The 22,335-nt window shown below is 44.3% G+C and overlaps 1 protein-coding gene across 3 annotated transcripts in view; it reads left to right on the forward strand.

Annotated features, from left to right (window-relative positions):
- The window catches only part of Eepd1 (endonuclease/exonuclease/phosphatase family domain containing 1), a 97,996-nt gene that overhangs the window by 35,408 nt on the left and 40,253 nt on the right, over window positions 1–22,335 (forward strand). For all 3 annotated transcript variants that reach the window (XM_040729863.1, XM_013119448.3, XM_040729862.1), the window contains one exon: window positions 18,743–18,794. In XM_040729863.1, coding sequence (XP_040585797.1) covers window positions 18,743–18,794 — 52 coding nt within the window. The remainder of the gene's footprint in view (window positions 1–18,742; window positions 18,795–22,335) is intronic.

A 22,335-nucleotide genomic window follows, 5' to 3' on the forward strand; every position in this document is an offset into this window, starting at 1 on the left:
CTTCCCAAGACCTACTTCCATTCACTAGTGTCTGTCTGTTGGGCTGGGACTGGACCCTGCACTCATAACACAAGGTCCCTTTCTTCCGTTACCCTGTTTCAGCCCTCCTAGCCTGGAGGAGTATGGTGTCCCATCAGAAGTTCATCTGGGTACACTGGTAACAGCTTTGGTTCCCTCCCATTCTCATCCTCACCTACTGTGACAACATTCATGTCTCCTTCCTTCCCTTTTTTGTCTCTGTGATCATATCTGACCTTCATTGATTCAACAACCAACACATTCGTGGGCCTCTGTGTATCACCATTTTGCCCCTTCTTTTCTTTCAGTTAGAGGACAGCTTTTGTGGAAACACAGACCAGCAGTTACCGCTTCTTCACCCAGGCAACTTCTTGCTTTGCTTCCTGCGGCTCTTGAGGCTTCCCTTATCCAACTGACGCACAATTCCTAGTCAGAGGGCTTCCTGGTAGAAGGAACTCAAGCTGTTTACTCTTTTTTTTTTTTTTTTTTTTTTTTTTTTACGAGACAGGGTTTCTCTGTATTGTTTCGGAGGCTATCGGTCCAGCCTGGCCTCGAACTCACAGAGATCCGCCTGCCTCTGCCTCCCGAGTGCTGGGATTAAAGGCGTGCGCCACCACCGCCCAGCAGCTGTTTACTCTTACTTGGCAGGCAAGACAGGTGTCTCTGTACCTGAAGAGGCATCACTTCTAGTATGGAATTGTTCTGCTTTTCTGGAGGTGGTTTGGGAAGTGTTAGCTCATCATACTGTATCTGGCATACCTCCTATGAGAACACCTTAGGAGAGTCTCTTTGGAGCCTCCTGGGGACCCTGCTTCACTTGTGGATACAAGTTCCCTTGTAGACAGCATCAGAGGTGCTCCGGAGCTGCGGTTTCTTTCCTCCACAGCTTCATGTGAACTGGATTCTGAGAGCCTTCAGAGACTAACCTCTCATAGCTTGGCACAATTCATCTCATGACATCTGACCTAAGGTTAGCTGCTTTGCCATGACTGACACTTGAGGTGGTGGTTCTCTCGGTTCCAGGGGAGGACAAGACCCGTTAAGGGTTCTGGGAGAGCTTGGAGGAGGATGAAGGGTGTTGAGCCGCTTTGTAGGTCCCATGGATGGTGAGGATGGATGGAACAGAGGGAGCTGAGAGTGAGGAGGTAGGGATGGGGGAGTGCTGGGAAGACAGACTTAGGGCTGCTGCAGAGATTAAAATGACACAGAAGGTGCCTAGCAGGGCCTGGCACATCGAGTGGGCAGACAATGAATGTTGCTTTTTCAGTACTCGGTCTCCTTCACCACCCACTAGAAAGGAGAACAGAGAGAAGCGTTTCTCCCAATTTAGTGTGGTGTACCCCATGCCTACACTTGTGCATGCACATATTGTGTCTCCGTTAATGTTTGTTGAGTGAATATAAAAAAGCATGCGAACAGAACATACAGTAAGTGAACAACAATTCAAATAGAAGCCAGAGTACAAGTAGAGACAGATTACAGAGCAGAATACATCTCAGAAGCAGCCAAGCCTTTCTGAGATCTTAGCACGCGGAACCAGGGCATCGCAGATCAGCAGGGTGGCTAAGTGTGTAAGTGATCAATGAAGAAGAATTCCACCCTTCCCTCGCAGTGCACATTAAAGAATTATAACTGCATCTTTCAAATCAACCAGATGTTCAAAGGAAGACTGGCTTTTAAAGCACAGAACGCTAGAGAAAATATGAGGAAAGACAAAGAGTAGTGGATTGAATGACCTTTAAAAGTCAACTTTTGTATATCACAAGCATTAAAAGGAAAATTTGATGTCAGTGTTGAAAACCTGACTTAAGTATAAAACAGTGTATTTTTATATAATATTTAATTATATAAATCAAGAGGGAAATCATTGCTGTCTTTAAAATGATTATGTGGATGGAGGTTTGTCTGCATGTATTTCTGTGCACCATGTGCCTTGTGCCCAGGGAGGCCAGAGGAGGGTGTTGAATCCCCGGGAACTGCAGTTACAGATGGTTGTGAGCCACCGGGTGGTGGGAATCTGTTTATTCTGGAAGAGCAGCCAGTGCTCTTAGCCACTGAACCTTTTCTCTAGGGCCACCATTTCTACCCTAATAGAAAAATCAGCCCAAGGATACACAGAGATCGTGCGTGGAAGAATTATAAGCAGCCAGGCCATGTAGGAGAAGTGTTCAGTGTGTTGACAACTGGAGAAATTCGAAGAAAAAGGAGAGAACATTTTTTGCTTATCAGCTATTGCAGAGGGCTTGCCTTAAGACACTTCCCAAATTGCTGGTGGGAGAAAGGCTAGAAATTGCTTTTCTGGCACAGGCTGTAAAGAGGCTTAACTACATACACTTTTTTTTTTCTTTCTTAAAGGCAGTAAGTCCAACTCCCTAAATTCAGATTAGGGAAATATCCAAAATATCTACAATTTGTGCATATATATTTATTAGAAATCATGGAAATGTTAAAAGAATCAAGTGCCCAGCAACAGAGAATACTAAATTGCACATACACATATGGATTATTACATGACCTTTAAAATAACTTTAAAGAGTATTTTAATGGAGTCATTCTTAACCTCTGTTGAGTCCTGCTTGCCGATACTTCATTGCCTAAATCAAGTCAGATGCAGCAGCAGCAGCAGCACAGCAATCGCCTAGTACAGCCCTCTGTTATAAGTGTCCATAGTGTGATTGTAGTTTATAAGCTTGAGATACAGACGCATGTGGAGATGATCAAGTATTTTATCAGTCGCTGTTCTTTAATTTATTATTCTGAGTATTATAATAATAAGCAAAATGTTTTCCTTGAAATAAGAAGGCTCTATGTTTGGGACGTTTAATATGATAATGGAGGCATTTGGGAGGTGGATGGGTAGATAGAATTAACCAGTGTGGGGATTTTTTTAGATATGGTGCATGAGGTGGAAACTAGGTTGGTTCAAGAATAACGTAGCTTCGATTGAATGGTCTCTGAGAAGGGGAAAAGGGCTGTGGGTAACTTTGCTTGGAGAAATCTAATATGTCGAGTTTGAGGTTCCTCTGAAGCCCTGTAATTGGAGATATTGGAGACATTGGAAATAATAAAGCCAAAATATAGGAGTAGGGTAGGGAGGGAGGGAGAGTTAGTTCTTGAATATTGGTGACCACTATGAGAGAGACAATGCCCTGCAATGGGACTGGGAGGGACGCAAAGCTGGGAGGAGACAGGCCCTGTATTCACGGAAGCTCAAAGCCCCGGCAGAGGAGTCAGGAAAATGTCTGCTCTAGATTGCTGCTGTACTCGCAGTGCTGTTGCTACCCCAAGCCCCAGTTTGTCTCACCTTGTACAGCCTTGACATCCTGCACCTCCATTTGGACCACTTGACCCATTTGCGATTCCTTTAATACTTGTGTCAGTAGCTGATTGGTGGGCATGTTGTCTACCAGACTGTCAGTTCCATGGGAGCTGCTAGTCTGTCTTATTCTCTGCTGTCAATCACCGGTGCCCAGCACGCTGCTTGGCATGGGTTCTCTGCTAAGACGTGTGATGTTATGAAGATTGAGGAAGAAGACTAGAGATGTCGGGATCCACGGAAGTATCAGCAGAGTCTCAAGGATAAAGCAGGCACTGGTATAGACCTCAGTAGAGTTTCAAGGATAAAGCAGGCACCGGTATAGATGAGAAAGATGCGCGCTAGGTGACCAAGAGTGCAAATGCTGTCATAGAGTAAGAATTCAAGCAGGGCTGAGGAAATGAATGTGGCGGATGAGTCAAGAACACAAGTGGGCTGACGAGAGAAAAGCTGCAGAAAGCTTCTGCGTGGAGTGGACCTCGAACGGTGATGGGTGGCGTAAGAAGGTGGTCGTGTAACAAGTTGGGTACCCTGCTTCACTAGCCTCTGGGCTGACCCTCTCACACTGTGGCAACTGATTATTCGCATCGTCCATAGGAGATGGACATCCTGCTTAGGAAACGAAGTAGAGCTGTCTCGTCTTGCCCCATATCTGTCCTCCGAGCCACTGTGTGTCCCCAGGAGAGGCTGTCACTGTCCGCCTCCCCCACTCCAGTTGCTGGTGTTGAGTCCTCATGAGAGCCTACTGTGAGTCTGGTGTTACACCCTCATGAGGTTCTCAACTGATAAGTCCTTCAAGGTATGACAGTCTGGAGCACACACCCAACCCTTCAGTTTTTATTTCGAATGGGAGTTCCAAAGCCTCACCTGGGACCTACTTAAGAAGTTGGTCTCCATATTTGGAGAACCACTGTCATGTTCTGAAAGCACAGGGCAGCCGATGCCATGAACTAATTCAGTCCTGGCTGACCTTTGTGCAGGAGCCCCAACTGGGCTGAGTGCCTTCCCCAGCCCTCCCCTTCCCTCCCCCACCTTCTTGAAAGTCCTTTTGAAGTTGTCCACTTGAAACCTGCTTCTGAATTCCCTAAGCTAGGGGAACTGGGCTGATAAAATTAGAGGCCCCTGTCATGTGACTGTTCTATTTTACAGGGTCTGCAGCTTCTGCTGGATCCCAGGCAGTGTTCCAGGCCTGGCTGTGATTCACAAATAAGTTTCTGAGCCAGAGAGGGGGGGCTCATGGGCCCCCTGAATTTGGTATTTTAAATTGCAGACTGAAGGACCAAAGGGAACTGAATTACAGGCTGGAGGATAAGGTTTCATACAAGGCAGCTGGAATTCATAGCCCTGGTGTCTGGTTCTCATGCCTTTGAAGACTGGTGAGAGGCTGTTGCCTAACAGAAACCAGACCCAGGCCCCTGGCTCCAGTCCTCACCGTGACTCTACCCACAGCGGGTCATGGAGCCCCTGACTGCACTCTGCCCCCCACCCCCAACTCTCAGATAAAACCTGGCTTAGCAGGGCATTTGCAGTTGCTTTTAAGGGGCCAGACCTCCCAGCTGCAGCTCTCAGCATGGAGACGCAGCACATGCTAACTGTAGGAGAGGTGGATGCCGTGTTTCCCGTTTCGTCATGTTGAGAGAGATTCGCAGAGCTAGAGACCAGGCAGGGTCCTATATTTAAAGATGACTCAGAATCCAGGGTGTGCACTTTCACAGCCCAGGCTCTGGACACGCAGCAGGTGTTCCTTGGTCCCTGCGTAGATGCTCACTCACATTCAGAAGGCCTATTCCTGCAGTGTTTGGGGCCTCCCTGGATGCCTGGGGGTTTGGTCCAAGTTCTTCACAGTTGACTACAGTGTTGTGGGTAGATCTTGGGAGCAAGCGCCTATCTTCTCTTCCTGATGGTGGGTGGATCTGCTCCTAGAAGGCAAGTACTAACAGGTTAGTGCTTGCCGTATCCCCTGAGGTGTACCCCTTCTCTTCTGAAAAATCTCTAGGCTTCCATACAGACCCCAACATTTGTCCACTACAACTACATTCTTCCATGGCTCTCCTGTAGGTGAGTGAGTCTTTGCTATTTCCAAAGCCACAGGGAGGGTCCAGTGAGCCCAGCTGCAGGATCTCTTCTACAAAATGATTTTGAGCCAATAAACAAATCTTTCTAAACACTCCCGTCCAGTGAGTAGACTTCAGTCCTACTTATTTTAACAGATAGGCCCCATGTAAAACTTTTGGAGCAAAATATCAGAAGCTTCTCATAGGAGTGTTTGGAAATTTATAAAGCTCCTAATAGCATTTTGATTTATCCAAGGAAATAAGATCCCAGTGAGAGGCACAGAGACTCCCAATGAAGTGCAGAGGCCCTGGTGTCTGTTGGGTATTCTGCACAGAGGAGCTGGGCTCACTGGACCCTCCAGCATAGCTTACAGGGTGAAGGCAGATCCCTGGGGCTGCTCTCTTGTGCCCCATCTCTCTCTGTTTCTGATGAAAGAAGAATCAAGACAGGCCAATGATCAAATAAATATGACTTTTCCACTGAAGTTTTTAATCACCCCGTGCAGGAGAGTAGATTGTGAAACAAGGAGTGGAATCCTAGCAAACTCTAGTAGACTCAGAAGAGCAGTTTTGCAGAAGTTATTAAAACCACAGACATTTACATAGCCCTTGACCTTGTACTCCTAGGAATCTACTGTTAGAAGCAGTGGGAGTCTTGAAGAAAGCATGATGTTCAAAGTGCTTCATCCAAATGCTATGAGAACTGTGAAACATTAAAAGCCCCGTTATCCACTAAGGCTTAGTAAGTCATGGTATACACTTGTGTATTTGTGAATAGTCCCAAGAATATCAGTTAATGACATAGCATGCCAATTATTATTTACATTACTCTGATAATTGCAAGTGATAGAAAACAGTATAGATTATATTCCAATTTTATAAAGTGCACCTGGAGCTCATTGATTTTGTGAGGCTGGTTAGCCAGTCAATGAGCTCAAAGATCTACCTGTCTGCCCTCTTCTCTCCCAACCCCCAAACCAGCACTGGGGTTAGAGACTCACACAGCCACATCAAGCCTTGAAAATATTTATTTATATTTATTTTACCTTTTGTTTCTTTTTATTTTAAAAAATTCTATTTTTTGAGATTATTATAATTACATCATTTCTCCCCTTTCCTTTCATCCCTTGAGACCTCCTAAAGACCACTCCTTGCTCTCTTTCAAATTCATGGTCTCTTCTTTCATTGATTGTTGTTACATGTGTCTACACACACACACACTCATAAATACATAGTATAACCTGCTTAGTTTGTGTACTATTACTTGTTCAGAAGTTTTCAGGGCTCACCAGTTGGTATTGGATAACCAATTGGTGTACTCTTCTCTGGGGAAGACTGTTTGTCCTGCTCTTAACATTCCTTAGTTGCCTGTAGTTCTCTGTGTAGGTTTCAGGCCTCATTGGCTTTCCCTGTTCATGTTAGCATGGTTGTCGTTCTTGTTCCTCTCACGTTTAGACGATCATATTGATGAGATGTTGTGGGTGCAGCTTCTGAGATTCCTGGGAGATACAGTCTCACAGCAAATTCTGTATTTAGTACAGATGAAAGGTTTATAGAAGCCCTTTACTGAACAAATCTATTGACAACCCTGGGTAGTCACTTTGCATCTCTGTCACATTCTTGGGGTGTTCTGCATTATTATTGTATATGTGACCAGTAATCTATGATGCTGCTATTGTAATTGTTTGGGATGCCATACAAGTACTATATAACACAGGAAGCACAATGAGTAAATGTCCTCCCCCATTGGAAAATGTGGCTCTTGCAGTCTTTCTGGCCCCCTTTTTCTGTAATGTTCCCAGAGCCTTAGCAGTGCTTTATAGATTATTAAGGCTGGGTTCTACAATTCTACATTTTGATTGGTTGTGGCTTCCTGTAATGGCCTCTGTCTGTTGCAAAGGGAAGTTTCCTGGATGAGGGCTGAAGACTACACTTATCTCTGGATATAAGGACAGATACTTAGGATGTAGTTAGAGCTTATTCTGGTTTAGTAAAGTGGTCGATATAGGATCCCCTCCAAAACCTATGACTTCACTAGCCCTGGGTAGTTGACTAAGTTCCCAGTACCAAGGCATGATTTTCCTTTTGGGGAAGCCTTATGTTCAATTAGAGAGCTGTTGGTTACTGCCAATATATTAGTGCCACTATTATACCCTTAGTGGTATCCTGCTATGCTGGTCATTGTTTTGGTTCATAGATGTCACAGCTGGGTAGAACTGTTGGTTGCTTCCCTTGTTTGGAAGCTTACATGATGCTTTCTGGCTCTGTGAAAGCTGGCCCTCAGGTGGGTTCCAGCTCAGGGTCCTCTGAGCCCTGTGTCTGAAGGGCATGGTGTCCTCAGAAGTAGGGAAACGACTTATTGTCTACATCTGGTGGGCCACTAAGGGAAATAACAATAGGCTGTGTGTTTTGGGAGTCGTTTGGACAGTCCTGAATGACAACTTGAAGCAGGCTTCTTGTACCTGTTATTGAGGTTCTTGAGGGAGCATTTTCAGACTAGATGAGAAAATTTCATATATTTACATATGTAAACTGTATGTGTGCATTTATTCACAGACTTACCTGTATTGTACTTTCCTTAGGTAGATAGTTAATAGTATGACTCCTTATGACTTTTCAGACACCCTTATGGCTATTTTGCGATCTTCTCCCTTATGTAATCTTCTTCTCCCTCCCTAATTAGAGCCCACCTATTTTTCCCATCTCCCCATTAGCTCACTTGTACCCTGCTTCCCCCCAGTGCTCCCCCACCACCCCACCCCAACCAAAGTGGTCCCTTTGTGCTTTCCTGGTTTCTGCAGTTACATCTGAAGATTTGGAGTTAGGAAATGCCGATGAGAGAGAACTATGTGATATTTGTCTTTCAGGGTCTGGGTTATCTCACCTAACATTATCTTTTCTAGTCCCATCCATTTTTTTCCAGGAAAGAGTTCATGATTCCACACTCCCATCATGCTCTTCCTTCTCCTCTTCTCTTTTTTCACAGCTGCATAGTATTCCGCGCACTCCATTTATGTCCTACATTTCATTGTCTGTTAGTTTTTTGAAGGACATTTAGGTTGTTTCCATTTCCCAGCTATGGCAAATAGCACAGCAGTGATGATTGCATGGTTGTCGAGTTGGATGTCAAGTCCTTTGGGCAATATATTCACTTGTCAAAGGTATAGAATGTATAGTTAAGACCCTAATGGTAATTCCCAGGTAGTAGGATTATGATTCATGGTTTCTTTACTTTCTCTATATTTCCTAAGTATTCCAAAAAAGAAGAGCTTTGTAGAAAACTTATTCCTAAAACCTAACAAAAAGACTTCTTTGAAATGTGACCCCATAAGCCACTGCTTTACACAGCTCTCTGAACAGAAAATCCAACTAGCTGGTTTGCATTACAGGGAGGGGGAAGGTTTGCTTTTTGTTGATGAAGGAAGGCCAGGGTGGATTTCTTTGGGTACTGAAGGATGAACAATGTTGTGAAGAGGTGGATTCTGGCAGGAGCATTAATTTGGAACCACCTTGCCTGTGCTGTGTTAGATAACTTGCTAATTCCTAGTGTGCTCTGGAAGCAGAAAGTTCCTCTTTACTTGCATGCCCTGCTAAGTCCTCTCACATTTTCTTAGAAAAATAAAATGAGGAACAGTGTTCTTAAGATGTTGGCAATGTACTGAAAACAGCAGTGGTGAGCCTAGCTGGGGATAGAGGGTATCCTGGTTGCTCGGAAGCACTGCGTGATGGCTTGTTTTGTTTTAAAGTGTCGCAGAGGTGATTGTTCAGTTGGTTCCTATGTGGAAAACACAGTGCCCACGTTTCCTGTCGGTCAGCAGGTGTAAGGGTGGACTTCAGAAGTCATTCCAGCATGGATGGATTGTTCACATTCGTTTCCATGGAGAAAGCATGGTACTCCTTCCTGTCTGAAAACATGGCAATGCTCCTGCGACCACTGGTGCACTGTCTCTGTCTCTCTGTCTATATCTCTCTGTCTCTCTGTCACACACACACACACACAATGCATATATTTATGTATGTCTTTCAGGCCTTAAGCATTAAGATAAAGAATAGTCCATCTGAATATGTTTGCCTATTATCTGCATACTTTTTCTCTTAAATTTTAGCAAATAAGAGGAAAACTGTGTTGTCTAGTCAGCTTTAGAGAACTTAGAGTAGTCATGTGCTGCTCTGAGGGGACATGGATCAGGATGGGGGTGCCCGCGGTTAAGTGATTCAGTAGCGACAGCAGGCACGCTGCGGTCCCTGATGTCACTATTGAAAGTTCTGGTACTGAGAAATGCCAGCTTAGCAACTCCACCTTCACAGGTCGTTTTCCATTTGCTGGCGGTCATTTGCAGCATTTTTCTTTTTTTTAAGTTGTAAAATGCCGGTTTTATTTTAGTCAGTGACAGTTCTCTGTGTACTCTCCAGTTCTAAAGAAGGTAAGAAATTGTGTTCACTTCAATGCACAAAAATATCATTAGGTGCAATCTATTGAGCACCTACTATTTGCTGTAAGCATATGACATTTCATTGAATTTTCACAATGACCCTATTAAATTACATTTTTTAAATCCTGATTTTTACAGAAGAGAAACTGCAGTCTTAACCAAATGCCTTCCATAGGACCGCCTTCACCAACTTCCCCATGTCCCACTGACCACATGCTTCCATGTACTCTGTCATTCTACCTACTGTGAGACATTGTAGTGGTATAATTCATCACACCTTCTGTTTGTTATAGAAATGCTAAGTATTTTTAATTCTAGGTCATTGCAGATCTGGTCTGTCTTGGTCTGTTCAGGGTACTGAGACAAAACGTAGAGCGAATGACCTATAAACAACAGCTATTATGTCCTCTCACTTCAGAGTCTGGGAAGTCCAAGAGAAAGATGCCAATCAAGTTGATACCCTGTGAGGACCTGTCTCCTAATTTGTACCTGGCTATCTGAGGCCTCACTGGCATGCATGTACCAGGATGGTTCCTTGCAGAAAGAAGACTTGCTGTATAGGGATAGCATATTACTTTTGGTTTCCTAAGTATAAGTAAAGCTCACTCTTCACTAGAACATGGTCTACTGAGTGTGCATACTTGTACTTAAAATACGTTAGTGCTGAAAATAGCATATGTCATTTGAGCCTGCAGTGAGTTGTAGTCATTGCTGGTGTAGTGGGAAGTCTTCCCTGGATGATTCTGCATATTGATCAAGGAGGTGGATGCCCCAGGTTATGGTTATTTTTTAAATAACAATGCTCTCTATGGTTTCCCTCACTTCTGTAGTTACTTCCTGCTCTTTATAGCATCCCTTGCCTCTACAGTTACTTCCTCCACTCAAGCCTTGAACCCCTTAATCATTTTTATTGGATAGGAAATAGAATTTGCTAGTGGATGTGAAGCACAGTGGGAGCCTTCACATGTGTGGGTCTCACTGCTTGTCCCATGGAACCGTAATTGTGGATTCTCCAGTCCTTCAGGATGAGCAGTTCTTGCCTGCTATGTCTTTGTATTTTTCTACACTAAACTTGATAAAGCCCTACTTGCTTGAGGTGTGGAACTTCCAGCAGCCAGAGAACTTGACTTTGAAGATAAAGACTTACTCTGAATCCTGGCTATCTTGCCCTGATTCCTCTCAAAGTTCTCATATATACCCACCTAGAACCTAAATAAGGAACAACAAAAGGTGATTGACATTTGTAGTCATTGGAAAGGCCTATCTCCATATAAATAACAAGCTGCCCATAGCACTTACAAGCCTGCTGTTTGCAGCCATTCTTCTTTGGACAATATATTTTTAAAGTGAAAAATGTACAGGGTGCATCCTGTACAGTGCATTAGAATTATAAAAAGACACCCTACAAACCCAACTATAGACATGCATCACTTAGCAACGTGGAAACATTTGGAGAAGTGAGTCATTAGGTGATTTCATTATTGAACATGCATCATAGAATGCACTCATACAGACTAAGAAGGCTCCAAAAGTACTGAAAATAAAATCTTAATGGAAACACGACTGCATGTTCAGGTCATTCTTGACCAAAGTGGGCCGACAAGACTAAGAGCTCTGAGATTATGTTTTTTTTAGATGTGATGGGGATGCTGCACCTATGAAATCTCAAGGATATGGTTGCCTAAAGATAGTCCTACATAATGATAATACCAGTCAATCAATGTACCAATTTGCATAGGGGAAACTCACAAGGCCACACCCCTAGATGAAGAGCTGTAGGTAGAGACTGTTGAGAGAGGGAGAATCAGTTTTCTTCAGAGTCAAGTCCCTTTACAGAACGTCTAGTCCCACGTGGTCAGCCTTAAACACTTGTACGTATGAGTGACACATAATGATCTCCATAGCTTTTATATGTGCACTCATATGTAAAAATAGTAACTAAAGAAGAGGTCATAAATTTGAGAGGGAGTGGGGGGAACATGGGGGAGTTGAAGGGGGAGAGAAGAAGGGATGGAGGTGGACAGCACTCATGAAATTCCCCCCAAATTAAAAACGTTAAATTATGTGAATGGTAAAACACACACACACACACACACACACACACACACACACACACACACACACCACAGCAGCCGCAAACAAAAACAAACCGAAAATCCCATAACCAACCCTACCACAGAGGACTGAGATGAATAGAGGCTGTGTGAATAGAGAAACCTGTGGCTGCATCTGTAAGACGTCATGTAAATAAATGGTTATCTAACTTAAGAAGGTAGTCAGAAAAAATGCAAAGGTGGAGAAAGGAATCACCTTAATAACTTGGGAAAGGGTGGTAGAGTTGATCCTTTTTCAGAAGGCTGACCAAGTAGACTGCATCCTCATGCACTTAGTTCTTTTGAAAAACTCTTATTTATTATTCATGTGTGTGCGTGGGTAGGGCTCTGCCTTAAGTACAGTATGTGTGTAGCAGTCGGAAGACAACTCTATGGAGTCAGTTCTTTTCTAACACCCCTGCATGGGTTCTGGCATTCAAACTCAAATTGATTCACTTCTACAGCAAGCCCCTTTACTCACTAAGCCATAGTGCTAGCCCTAAGCCCAGTTCTTAAGAAGAAAAGAAAATACTTTCAGAAATGAAAGAGTGAAGAAGGGGGCGCAGATTTGAATGAAGAAGTTGTTTTAGGAGGGCTGTTTACTCGAAATATGGAAGTACGAGTAAACCGAATACATTTCTAAGGAAATGGAAATTCTAAGTGGTGGAAAACTTGAAGATGAAGCAAAACCTCTAGGGACCCTCCTTAAAGAAGGTCCTTTTCCAGACTGTAATGTGGACTCCCCAAGGGCAGTGACTGCAGGCTGTGTCACATGCAGAATGTTCTCGAGTTGACATATGCAGTAGCACTCACGTTTGGTGGGGATGAGATGCCCGTGCGTTTGTTGGCAGTGACAACATACGTGTCTCTCAGAGTAGTCTACCGTCCAGCAGAGGCTGACATCCCTGTTTGTCGGTGGAGGGAGAAAGTTAAACATTGGGGAAAACAAGTCTGTCTGTGACATTCAGGACCTCTCCTGAAGCTTGGAGACCACAGGGAGGTTTCTCCATGACCTTGTTCATGTGGAGCCTCCTCCCAAGGGGAGGGAGGTGAGCTTGGGCAGCTGGGTTGGCAGCATTTCCGACCTTGACTTTTCCAACTTCCTAAGCACTGTACAGGGACATGGAATAGAGTGGCCCTGGCCTGCACCACCAGGCCTGGCTGTGGTTGCGCCTTCACCTTCCTTGTCTCGCCCTTGCTGGGAGCTTCTGGTCAGGTTCCTGCTGTAGATTCCCTCTGCTAAGGCGTGGGCTCTCCTCCCCTGGGTCCCAAGGTTAACTCAACAGACATACTGAGACTATAGTTTGCCTTCCCAGGATCTCCGTAGGGTTTGGCAAAGGTTCTAACACTGGAGAGTCCTTGTAGAGGAGACTGTGGGAATCTTGTATTATGATGCAAAACTGCCCTTGGTACTTTTTCGAACTCTCTGGAATCTTTGTATTCTGCCTTCATATGCAAATGCTGATCTCATATTCTAAGAAAAACTGGATCCTTAGAGTTTTATCAAGGAAGGGGCTGAGCATGGTGGCTTACTCTTGTCATGCCAGCACTTGGGAGGCTGAGGCAGGATGATTGCTAAAAACAAGTGTGAGACTAATAACATAGTATAGCCTAGGCTCTCAAGTGAAATACTGTCTAAAAAGAAATCAAACAATAGCAGCAACAAAACAAACAAGAAACTTTAAAATAAGCAAAAAGGATTTTGGTAGGACAGAGACAAAAAAGAGTGTGCAGAGGCCTGAGCTCTGCTCTTGGACAGGCCAGCTGTATTATGAGAAGACAGAACGTATAATTTCCCTAGACTTTAACCTGCTTCTTCTTAACTCCTGTCTCCTTCGGATCCACTGTATTATAGCATCCATCACTCTCTGGAGTCTCTCTCACTCTGGGCATCAGCCTTTGTTCTTCAAATTGTGACCTGGTGTTGGGCTCCGGGCTTTCCTTCCACTTTCCTGGAAGTACTCTCTGCTCCAAAAAAAGAAGTTTTAGTGTCGCTGTCATTTTTTTGTTTTTTATTTTTGTTTTGGCGAGTTCTCACTTTGTAGCTCAGCCTGGCCTAGAACTCAATATCTTACTGTGTAGCACTGGCTAGCCCAGAGACAACGTTCCTCCTGCCTCGTCCTCTCAAGTGCCGGGATTATATCAACAGTGTGTATTACCATTCTGTGTTTCTTTCCGTCTCTTAAATGGCTATGGCTTAGGGGCCTTGGGAGATGCTTAGCAGTTATGGGGGCTTATCCCAGCACCCACATGGTACCTCACAACTGTAATTTTAGTTCCAGGGCATATGGCACCTCTTCAGACCTCCTTGGGCTCCCACATGCATGTATGATACACACAGACACACTCAGGCACACATACACATATAAATAAATGAATATAAAAAGTGGTTATTGGTTGGGGCATCTGTTCTGTTTATCCTCCTGAGGACGCTAACTCCTTTGGCACCATCTTCCTACCCCATTGTCCAATTCTGGAGCCCAGGACTTGCTAAATTATAGCCAGGTACTCTCTCATACTGCACCCCAAGTCCCCAAGACCCAAGTGTCAGAGTATTGCAGATATGTCACCATTCTCCATCTCCACTTTCCTCCCTAACTACATATTCCATCCAGTTCCCAGTCTTAATCTAGAAATTGAGGTGAGGTTTCTCTTCGCTTTCTTATATCCATTCTTTTCTCATATTCATCCAAAAAACCATGCTGAGATGGTTCATACTCAGGAGGCTGAGGCAGGAGGATCATGAGTTCATGCCAGCCCAAGTTATATAGTGAGACCCTGTCTCAAACAAAACAAAAAAGGGTCCTCTTGGCTTTGGTGTCCTTCTAGTGAGCTGTATAGCACATTCGACCTGGAGAGTGCTTGCCATGTGACTGGTGTGATTATCTGGTTCTTTTATCCGACTCAGGTGCTTTAAGACAAAGACTGCCCTTGCTTCTCAGTGTCTCCTAGGAGTGCCTGGTATGTAAAACAAGGGATGAATAGTGTGTTATCATATAATACTCACGAATTTATCATAATGCCATCCTATCCCAGACACTGTGTTTCTTGACTCTAGTCTTCCACTTCCTAGGGTATAATCGCCTTGAACATATGTCTATCTCTAGAGTTGGGAATTTTGAGTTTAAATGTGTTGTAGCCCCATACAAGCTTTATACTGGAGGCTCAGGGATCATTGTAGAAAAGGAGGCAGAAAGACTGTAAGGTCCAGAGGACCAGAGTGTCTGTCTTTTACATATGACAGGAAGCTATGTCCATGGAATCCCAACATTATGGCTGCTTATACAAGAGCTGCTTATACAAGTGATAGTACCAATTGAGACTGCAATACTTGTGGGGGACATCTCACAATACACCACCTCTAGATGAGATTAGTGCCTGCTGAGAGAGCCTGTTCCCTGATAGATTATCCATTCTCAAGAGGTCTGTCCTACACACATATACATCTGACCAGCACTCAATGGGCTCATTATGTATTTATATGTACATATGTGTATGTGCCCATATAAAACAATAATAACTAAAGAAGATGTCATGAATCTGAGATAGTTGGGAAGAGTTGGATGGGGAGGAGGGAGGGTTAGAAATGATGTAAATATACTACTCATGTTTGGAATTCTCAGAACAGTTGAATAAACAAATTGTTATAGGCTCTATCTAGTGTTCTTGTCTGTGCCCTTGGGCAACTGAGGTCTGCTCAGTCTGTGGTTCCAAGCACCCAGATTGCAGCTGCCCTTTGGCTTATCTCTGACACGGTGGTCCTTTTTTTTTTCTTCCGGGGAGAGCAGTCTGCACTCTTCCCCACTGCAGATGTTCAGTGGGTTTGAACCTGCTATATTATCTTTAATAGATTGTCTGTGGCTTGCTAGGGTGTTGAGAAGGACTCTGAACTCCAGTGGCATTCAATGGAGGGAAGCTCCATGGAATGAGGTAGCAAGGTGCAGGGATGGTTGGAGAGGAGCCATGTGGATGCCACCCTGTTCTAAGGAGCGGGGCGTGGTAGCCTAGAGTGGGTAGAGGTTATTTTAACTTCATTCTCCCCCCGCCCCCAGAGATGTCCCTTGGTGCTCTTCAGGAGGTTGACTATGGTATCTTGTTGAATGTGGTGTCTTTGTGGATGGGGAGAGAGAGTGTGTTGAATGGCTTCTACCTCTAGCCTGTTGACATCTGATATTTGGCACTAGATCAGACCCTCTGATCACAAACAAGCAGGAACAGGAGGCTGCTTACCACACCCCTCCACAGTAGATATTTTCCAGTAGTTACTTCAGAGGCAATGCAAACTTCTGTAGCACGAGCTGTGGTTGGATACTCCTAACTTAACATATAAGGTGCTGCCCTCATTGTTGACCTAGAATCTTAGCTTTGGGAGTTGAAGGTGCTGCAGTGGGACCAATGGCTGTGAGCTGCCACTGGGTCTGTTTCATAGCGACAGCCAGTTATACAATCATGTTTAGTAGCTTTTGCCCGTGGGTGAATTTGTCCAGTCAACACCTTTAAGGTATTGTTTTTTCATATGGAGAAACCGAGGCATGGCTTGGTTCTTGATTCATCTACTGGAATGTAGGAGTTTTCAAAGTAATTTGGCCCTCGGGCCTCTTGGCCCATGAAGTTGGCAAATACTCCTTGAATGTTTTACATGTCGGTTGTAGACATTACAAATGTAGCTATGGGCAAGAACATCTAAGCTCGTGGCCTCAAAATGCTTCAGGAGTTGGGAGAAGATAAATGGAAACCAGAGGAAAACAATATATAAGTAGAAACCCTCCACCATAGTTGACCAGATAATCTGCTTGGGGACAGTCACACAGTGTCCCCTCAGTCTTAGGAACAACTGAAGCAAATCTGTCCTGTGGATGGAAGAGAAGTAAGTGGCTAGTGGAGAGTATGCCCTGAGGCAGTCTGTTAGCACCCACCTTGGCCAAATTGTGTGTGGAACTAGTGTTAGGCTTCTTATAGGCCTTGAAGGCACCAGTTGCCTTTCCTGGGCCTGCTGGTAAGATAGTCCATTGCATTTGGTAGGTTGTACTTGCTTAGTTGTATCAAGATTGTGAAGAAGTTTATAAGGACTGGCGAGCCTTCAATGGCATTATCCGTGTAGGTAGCTGTGTGTGACAAGCGGGGTTCCCTCTGTTATGCGCAGCCTGTGACCAGTGACCACAAGTGTGTACACCAGCCTTGGGGATGGAGTGTTATCACCCAGCTTACAGCTGACCCTTTTCCAAACCATGTCTGAATTCTCATGCTTCCGCCCCTGTTTCACCCAGCCCAGGCCTTGCCTGTATCCTTGACTGTATCTGCTCACATTCCACAAATGCTTTAGAAGCAATTAAGTCTATTAAATAAAACATTGTCCTATAATCTACACCTGTTGCTGGATTCTGTCACCTCAGTCACTGGTTGTAGTCAAGGCTCCAGGCCCTAACCTGGAAACTGGGATATTGCCCACTTCTCTTGATGCCTTTAGGTAACCCTCTATAGCAGTGGTTCTCAACCTTCCTAATGCTGCGACCTTTTAATATAGTTCCTCATGTTGTGGTGACCCCAACCACAAAATTATGTTTTTTTACTTCATGACTGTAATTTTGATACTGTTATGAATTGTAAATATTTTTGGCCGTAGAAGTTACGAGCCTCTGCTCAACAAACAGCCTTCATCCTAACTTTCACCTAGCAAGGCTATTTTGGTCCCTTCAGAAAACCCTCTATGCTGTCTGTGGAGTCATAGCTCCTTTAGTATCTCTGTACATCCATTTGGCACACTTCACTTTATGTCCTAATCTGACCTTGGCTTCCAAGCGTCCCTGAACTCCTCACAGGCAGGCAACATGTCCTAAAAGTCATGCACATTTCCAACCTCATGCACACAGTGAGGTACCATCAGTGCCTGACGAGCAATAGATGGTGTTTGCTATTTGCCTGTCATCACAAAAAGGATTGTGAGTGAAGATAAATATTGAATGTGAGTAACTGTTTAACTGTTGGAAGTTTTACTCAGAGCTTACTCAAGTTCTTTGCATGAAGCAGTTATCGGTCACTTTAAGGATGCTTTGTGGTAAAATGTATTTGCCATTTTAACCATCATTGAGTACACGTCTTGGTGGCACCAGCACATTTGCACTTTTGTTTTTCATCCTACACTTAAATGCCATACCACTTGAGCAAGTTCCTCCCTCCTCCCTCCCCAGCCCTAGGAAAGAACCACTCCTCTTTCTGTCTTTATCAGTGTGGCTGCTCTTGGTACCTCATGTAATTGAAATCACGCTGTTATCTTTCTGTCACTGACTTATGTCACTTAGCATGTCTTCAAGGTACATCTGTGACTTATGCTGTATACATTAGAATGTCCTTCCCTTTAAGGATAAGTAACACACACGCACACACACACTCACAAGCACACACACATACACACACACACACACACATGAACACATACCCAAATACACACGCGTGCACATACACGCACGCACACACACACACGGCTTTGCATTTTTTCACTTAATCTGCTGATGTATATTTCTATCTTTGGGTCATGAGGAATAGTGTGAACATTGGTGTGCAAATTCCTTTTCAAGTACAGATGATGTTAACTTCTACTGAAAATAGCAGTGCTTAAGCTTGTGGTGAAGTTACTTTTAAAGTTTAGAAACATTTTAAATATATTTGAAAGAGTCATTTTGAATCAAGCGGACAAAACGTCACCTGAGGTAGACTATGGCATAGGAAGATAGGATGAGAGTTCACGTTCTTATTCTTGTGACCTGTGAGAAGATGCCTGGTGACATGAAATGTCTTGTTTCAAGTCCTGTTTTAATTTTTGTCTTACAGCATCAAACTTCTGGCTGTGCAAGAACTGCTTGACAAAGAGGCCCTGGAAAAGGTAAATATTTTGTTCTTCCTACCACACAGGAAGAGCTCTGCTCCTCGACTAGAGGCAGCACTTTCGGCAGAAGTGGTCGGCTGCCTTGTACCCTCCGTGGGCGATGAGCCTTGCAGACTTTCAAAGCTCCTACTCTGTTCACGCTTGTAGACACAAATCGCGCTGTTCCTTCCAAGCTTTGTGAAAGCAGAGGCTTGCCACAAGCCAGGCCACTCTCTAAAGAAGGCTTCCTGTGCTTTTCTAAGCATCAGGAGCAAGAAAGAGCCTTCCCACATGCTAGCCTTCAAGCTTACTGTCCCCTCATATCTATTCCATGTTTGATTATTTAAGTGGGTGGATAAAGGGATTGAGGTCCAGCCACACTCGGGAACTGGTCCAAGGCAAGTGAACTCAGTGGAAGAGTGAGGATTTGAACCCTCCATTTCCAAAACAATGACTTCACTGTTTAAAAGACATGATTATGGTAGTGCATCCTTTTTAGGCTGTTACTGAAGACTGGGAAATTACCACCTCACCTGGAAGGTGATATTGGTTCATTTTTGCCTTCCCTGTTCGAGTCAACCCTGGAACTGATGATTCAGCCTTTTGCTTGTGGGTTCGAGTCTAGATGTGAGGAAGAATGGGCTCAACAATGCAGTTTAGGCAGGGGCTGAGGAAGCCAGACCCCAGACCCTGAATGCCATTGTGGGAACTATTGTACTCATGCAGTACACTCCCTGGGCTAGCTCAGGACTTTTCCTACAAATGTAACTGTGGGTGTTGATTGTAATCTGTAGGTTGACATAAAGTAAGTGGCTAGAGAGATAAACATCCAAATGGTATTTATTTTATGAATTTAAAATGTTTGGATTAGTGCTCAGTCTCTTAGTACTAAAATGAAGAGAGTCTTTAAAGTCAGCACCAAGCAGCACTATGAAGGGTAGGGAGTGGCCTGAGCTCTGAGGCTCCACTCGGCCTCTTTCCCATGAAGCTAGGGCAGTGATTCCACCAGACCTCAGAAAGGCAAGATGCAAGGCAAATGAGCTAATGTAGCCAAATGACTCTCTGGATGCCTAAGCACTCTGCTCACATTAATTCTTAATTATTCATATCAATTCTTCATATACATCCAGCTATTAAAACATCCTATGATGACTGACTCCAAAAGCTATCAGTGGGTGAAATGGCAGCCTTGGTTGTAGATGGTAGATTAGATAAAGGGAATAAATTGACAATGACTTTTCCTGAAGCTGATGATTTGTTTGTGATCATGTAAGAGAATGGCCTGGTCCTTAGGAACCACAGGAAGGAATATAGTAACAGATCTTTCCAATCATCTGGAAAGATGATAGATACAGTGGAGAGAAAGAAGGGAAGGGAGAGAGAGGGGAAGGGATAGCTGTACATATCTATGTGTGTCTATTATCTGTCTGTCTGTCACCTGTCTGTCTGTCTGTCATCTTTCTATCTATAGTGAGGAGATGCAGATGGGGTAGGAAAGGAACCATTGAACCTTCTGTGTAAACAGGTATAGGAGGTTCTTTGTGTGTTCTTGAAACTATTTAAAGGACCCACATCATTTTTTCTGTGTAGTAGTATTCACTGCAGTTGTTTGCATTACTTCCTCATTTTGAAAAGTTAGGAAATAATATCTTGCCACACATAGAGCTTCCACATGCAATGTATCAGTATAGTAAAAATACAGGCACCAAAAATACCAGTTGTATCTTTAATGTGGTTACTGCCAAATTTAGAGAGGCCACATAGCCAGACCAATTCAGGGACCAAAGCTGCAAAATGGATCAGAGAGGTGGTGTCAGGCTTGCTGTGACTGGCTGCCAGCCAGTGAGCCATTGTGCCACCCTGAGAACCAAGCTTCTATGGCTCTGTTCCAAAGCCTGCCCTCTCCTTCCTTCCTGAATTATCTCGGGTTACTTATCCTCTGTGCCTCAGGCTCCCAGCTGCAAGGTGACAATCATAATCCCTAATTCACAAAGGTTTGGAAGAGTTAAGTGGGCAGTCTAGATAAAGGTGCTTGGTAGGACATCTGTGTCTGGGAGACCTCCAGAAGTTAGTTAGCTTCTGTATGTACTGCTTCCCCGGGCCCACCTCCAGCTGTCCTCCTTGTCTTCCCTTCCTCCGGAAACAGCCAGTAGTTATGCACTCAGTATCCAGTTATATTTTGAGTGATACACGATATAGTGCTTGGATAAGTCCTTTTGTATTTTGTGGTAAGATTGGTTCAAGGATTTGTTGAGATAAGATGTGTTCCTTGAAGAGCCTCACGACTAGTAGATTTCTTTCTACTAGGTCAAATCTAGAGAACCATGGAGAAAAGTGCCTGGTAAACCATGCAGCTTTGCTATTCAAAAGTATTGTCCCTGCACCAGGAGCTCTGGAAGATCATTAGAAACGTGGGACTTGGACCCTTAGCTCAGACCCATTGTAGCAGAGTCACATCCTGCAGAGACCCCCAGGTGGAAGGTATGCATCAGAATCCCTGAACTTTTCAGGAGAGCATCATTTACTATCTCCACAGTGATTACTGACTAGCCTGTGATAGTGAGAAACCTATTAGGGAACAAAAATTTTGCTTTTATATCCAATGAAGCTCCTTTGGGAGGTGTGTGGGGGGAGGGGCAAGTAAAAAGAAGCAGGCCCATCTGTTTGTAAACCCCCCATTGTGTGTGGCATACACATGAGTATGCTTGCACGAATACTTGTTTAGAAGCCAGAGCAGGATGGGGGAGGGATCGCTCTCTATTGCTGTCTGCCTTACTGCCTTGGGACAGGCTCTCACTGAAGCAGAAGCTCACTGTTTCTGCAGGCTGGCCAGTCGGCCAACAAGCTCCTGGGATCTGCCTGTCTTTGCTACAGAGCCGGGGGTTACAGACATGTGCAACCATGCCTGGCTTTTCTATGTGGGTACTGGGATTTGAACTTAGGTCTTCAGACTGGCAAAGCAAGCAGTCTTACTTCACTGAGTCATCTCCCCAGCCTCTTCAAACGTCATTTATAACTTCTTACTTGGCCTGCTAGTAATAGTCAGAGCCAGCAAGAGAGGTCCCGGAAGTGCAGATTGTAAGCCTTGAAACCTCTTCTAATATTGTCCTGCCGGCTTCAAATGGAAACCTGCCTTTAGAGTTTATAATCACTGAATTTCTGAGACTTCACCACGTCGGAACTCATGACTTCAGTCCTAATAATAGGGGCTTGTGCAAGCCTCCATCTTGGAGGGTGGTAGCGATTCCGAGGTGTTTTCTCCCACAGGCACTGGTAGGCTTGAACTGAACAGTAAAGGCTTGAGTTGTGTAAGACGTAACAGGAAAGATTAGCGGTATTTGGAGGTCTCAGAAAATGAGGTTTCCAACTGTCTTTCCCTTGCTGCCAGCCATTGTTGTCACAATCTTAGTCTTTTAGCTGAGGTTTCCCACTGTCTGTAGAACTCAGAGCTGGGAAAGCTTTAGGCACACTGTGGCTCCCTGTGGCTCCAGAAGCTGTCAGAAGAACCCTCCTGGAGGCCTGGGTCCCCTCCTCATCTGATTTAGCTCCCCATGCTGCC

This window comes from Mesocricetus auratus, unplaced genomic scaffold (genome assembly GCF_017639785.1).
Source record: "Mesocricetus auratus isolate SY011 unplaced genomic scaffold, BCM_Maur_2.0 Super-Scaffold_100022, whole genome shotgun sequence".
In the NCBI taxonomy this organism is placed as follows: Eukaryota; Metazoa; Chordata; class Mammalia; order Rodentia; family Cricetidae; genus Mesocricetus; species Mesocricetus auratus.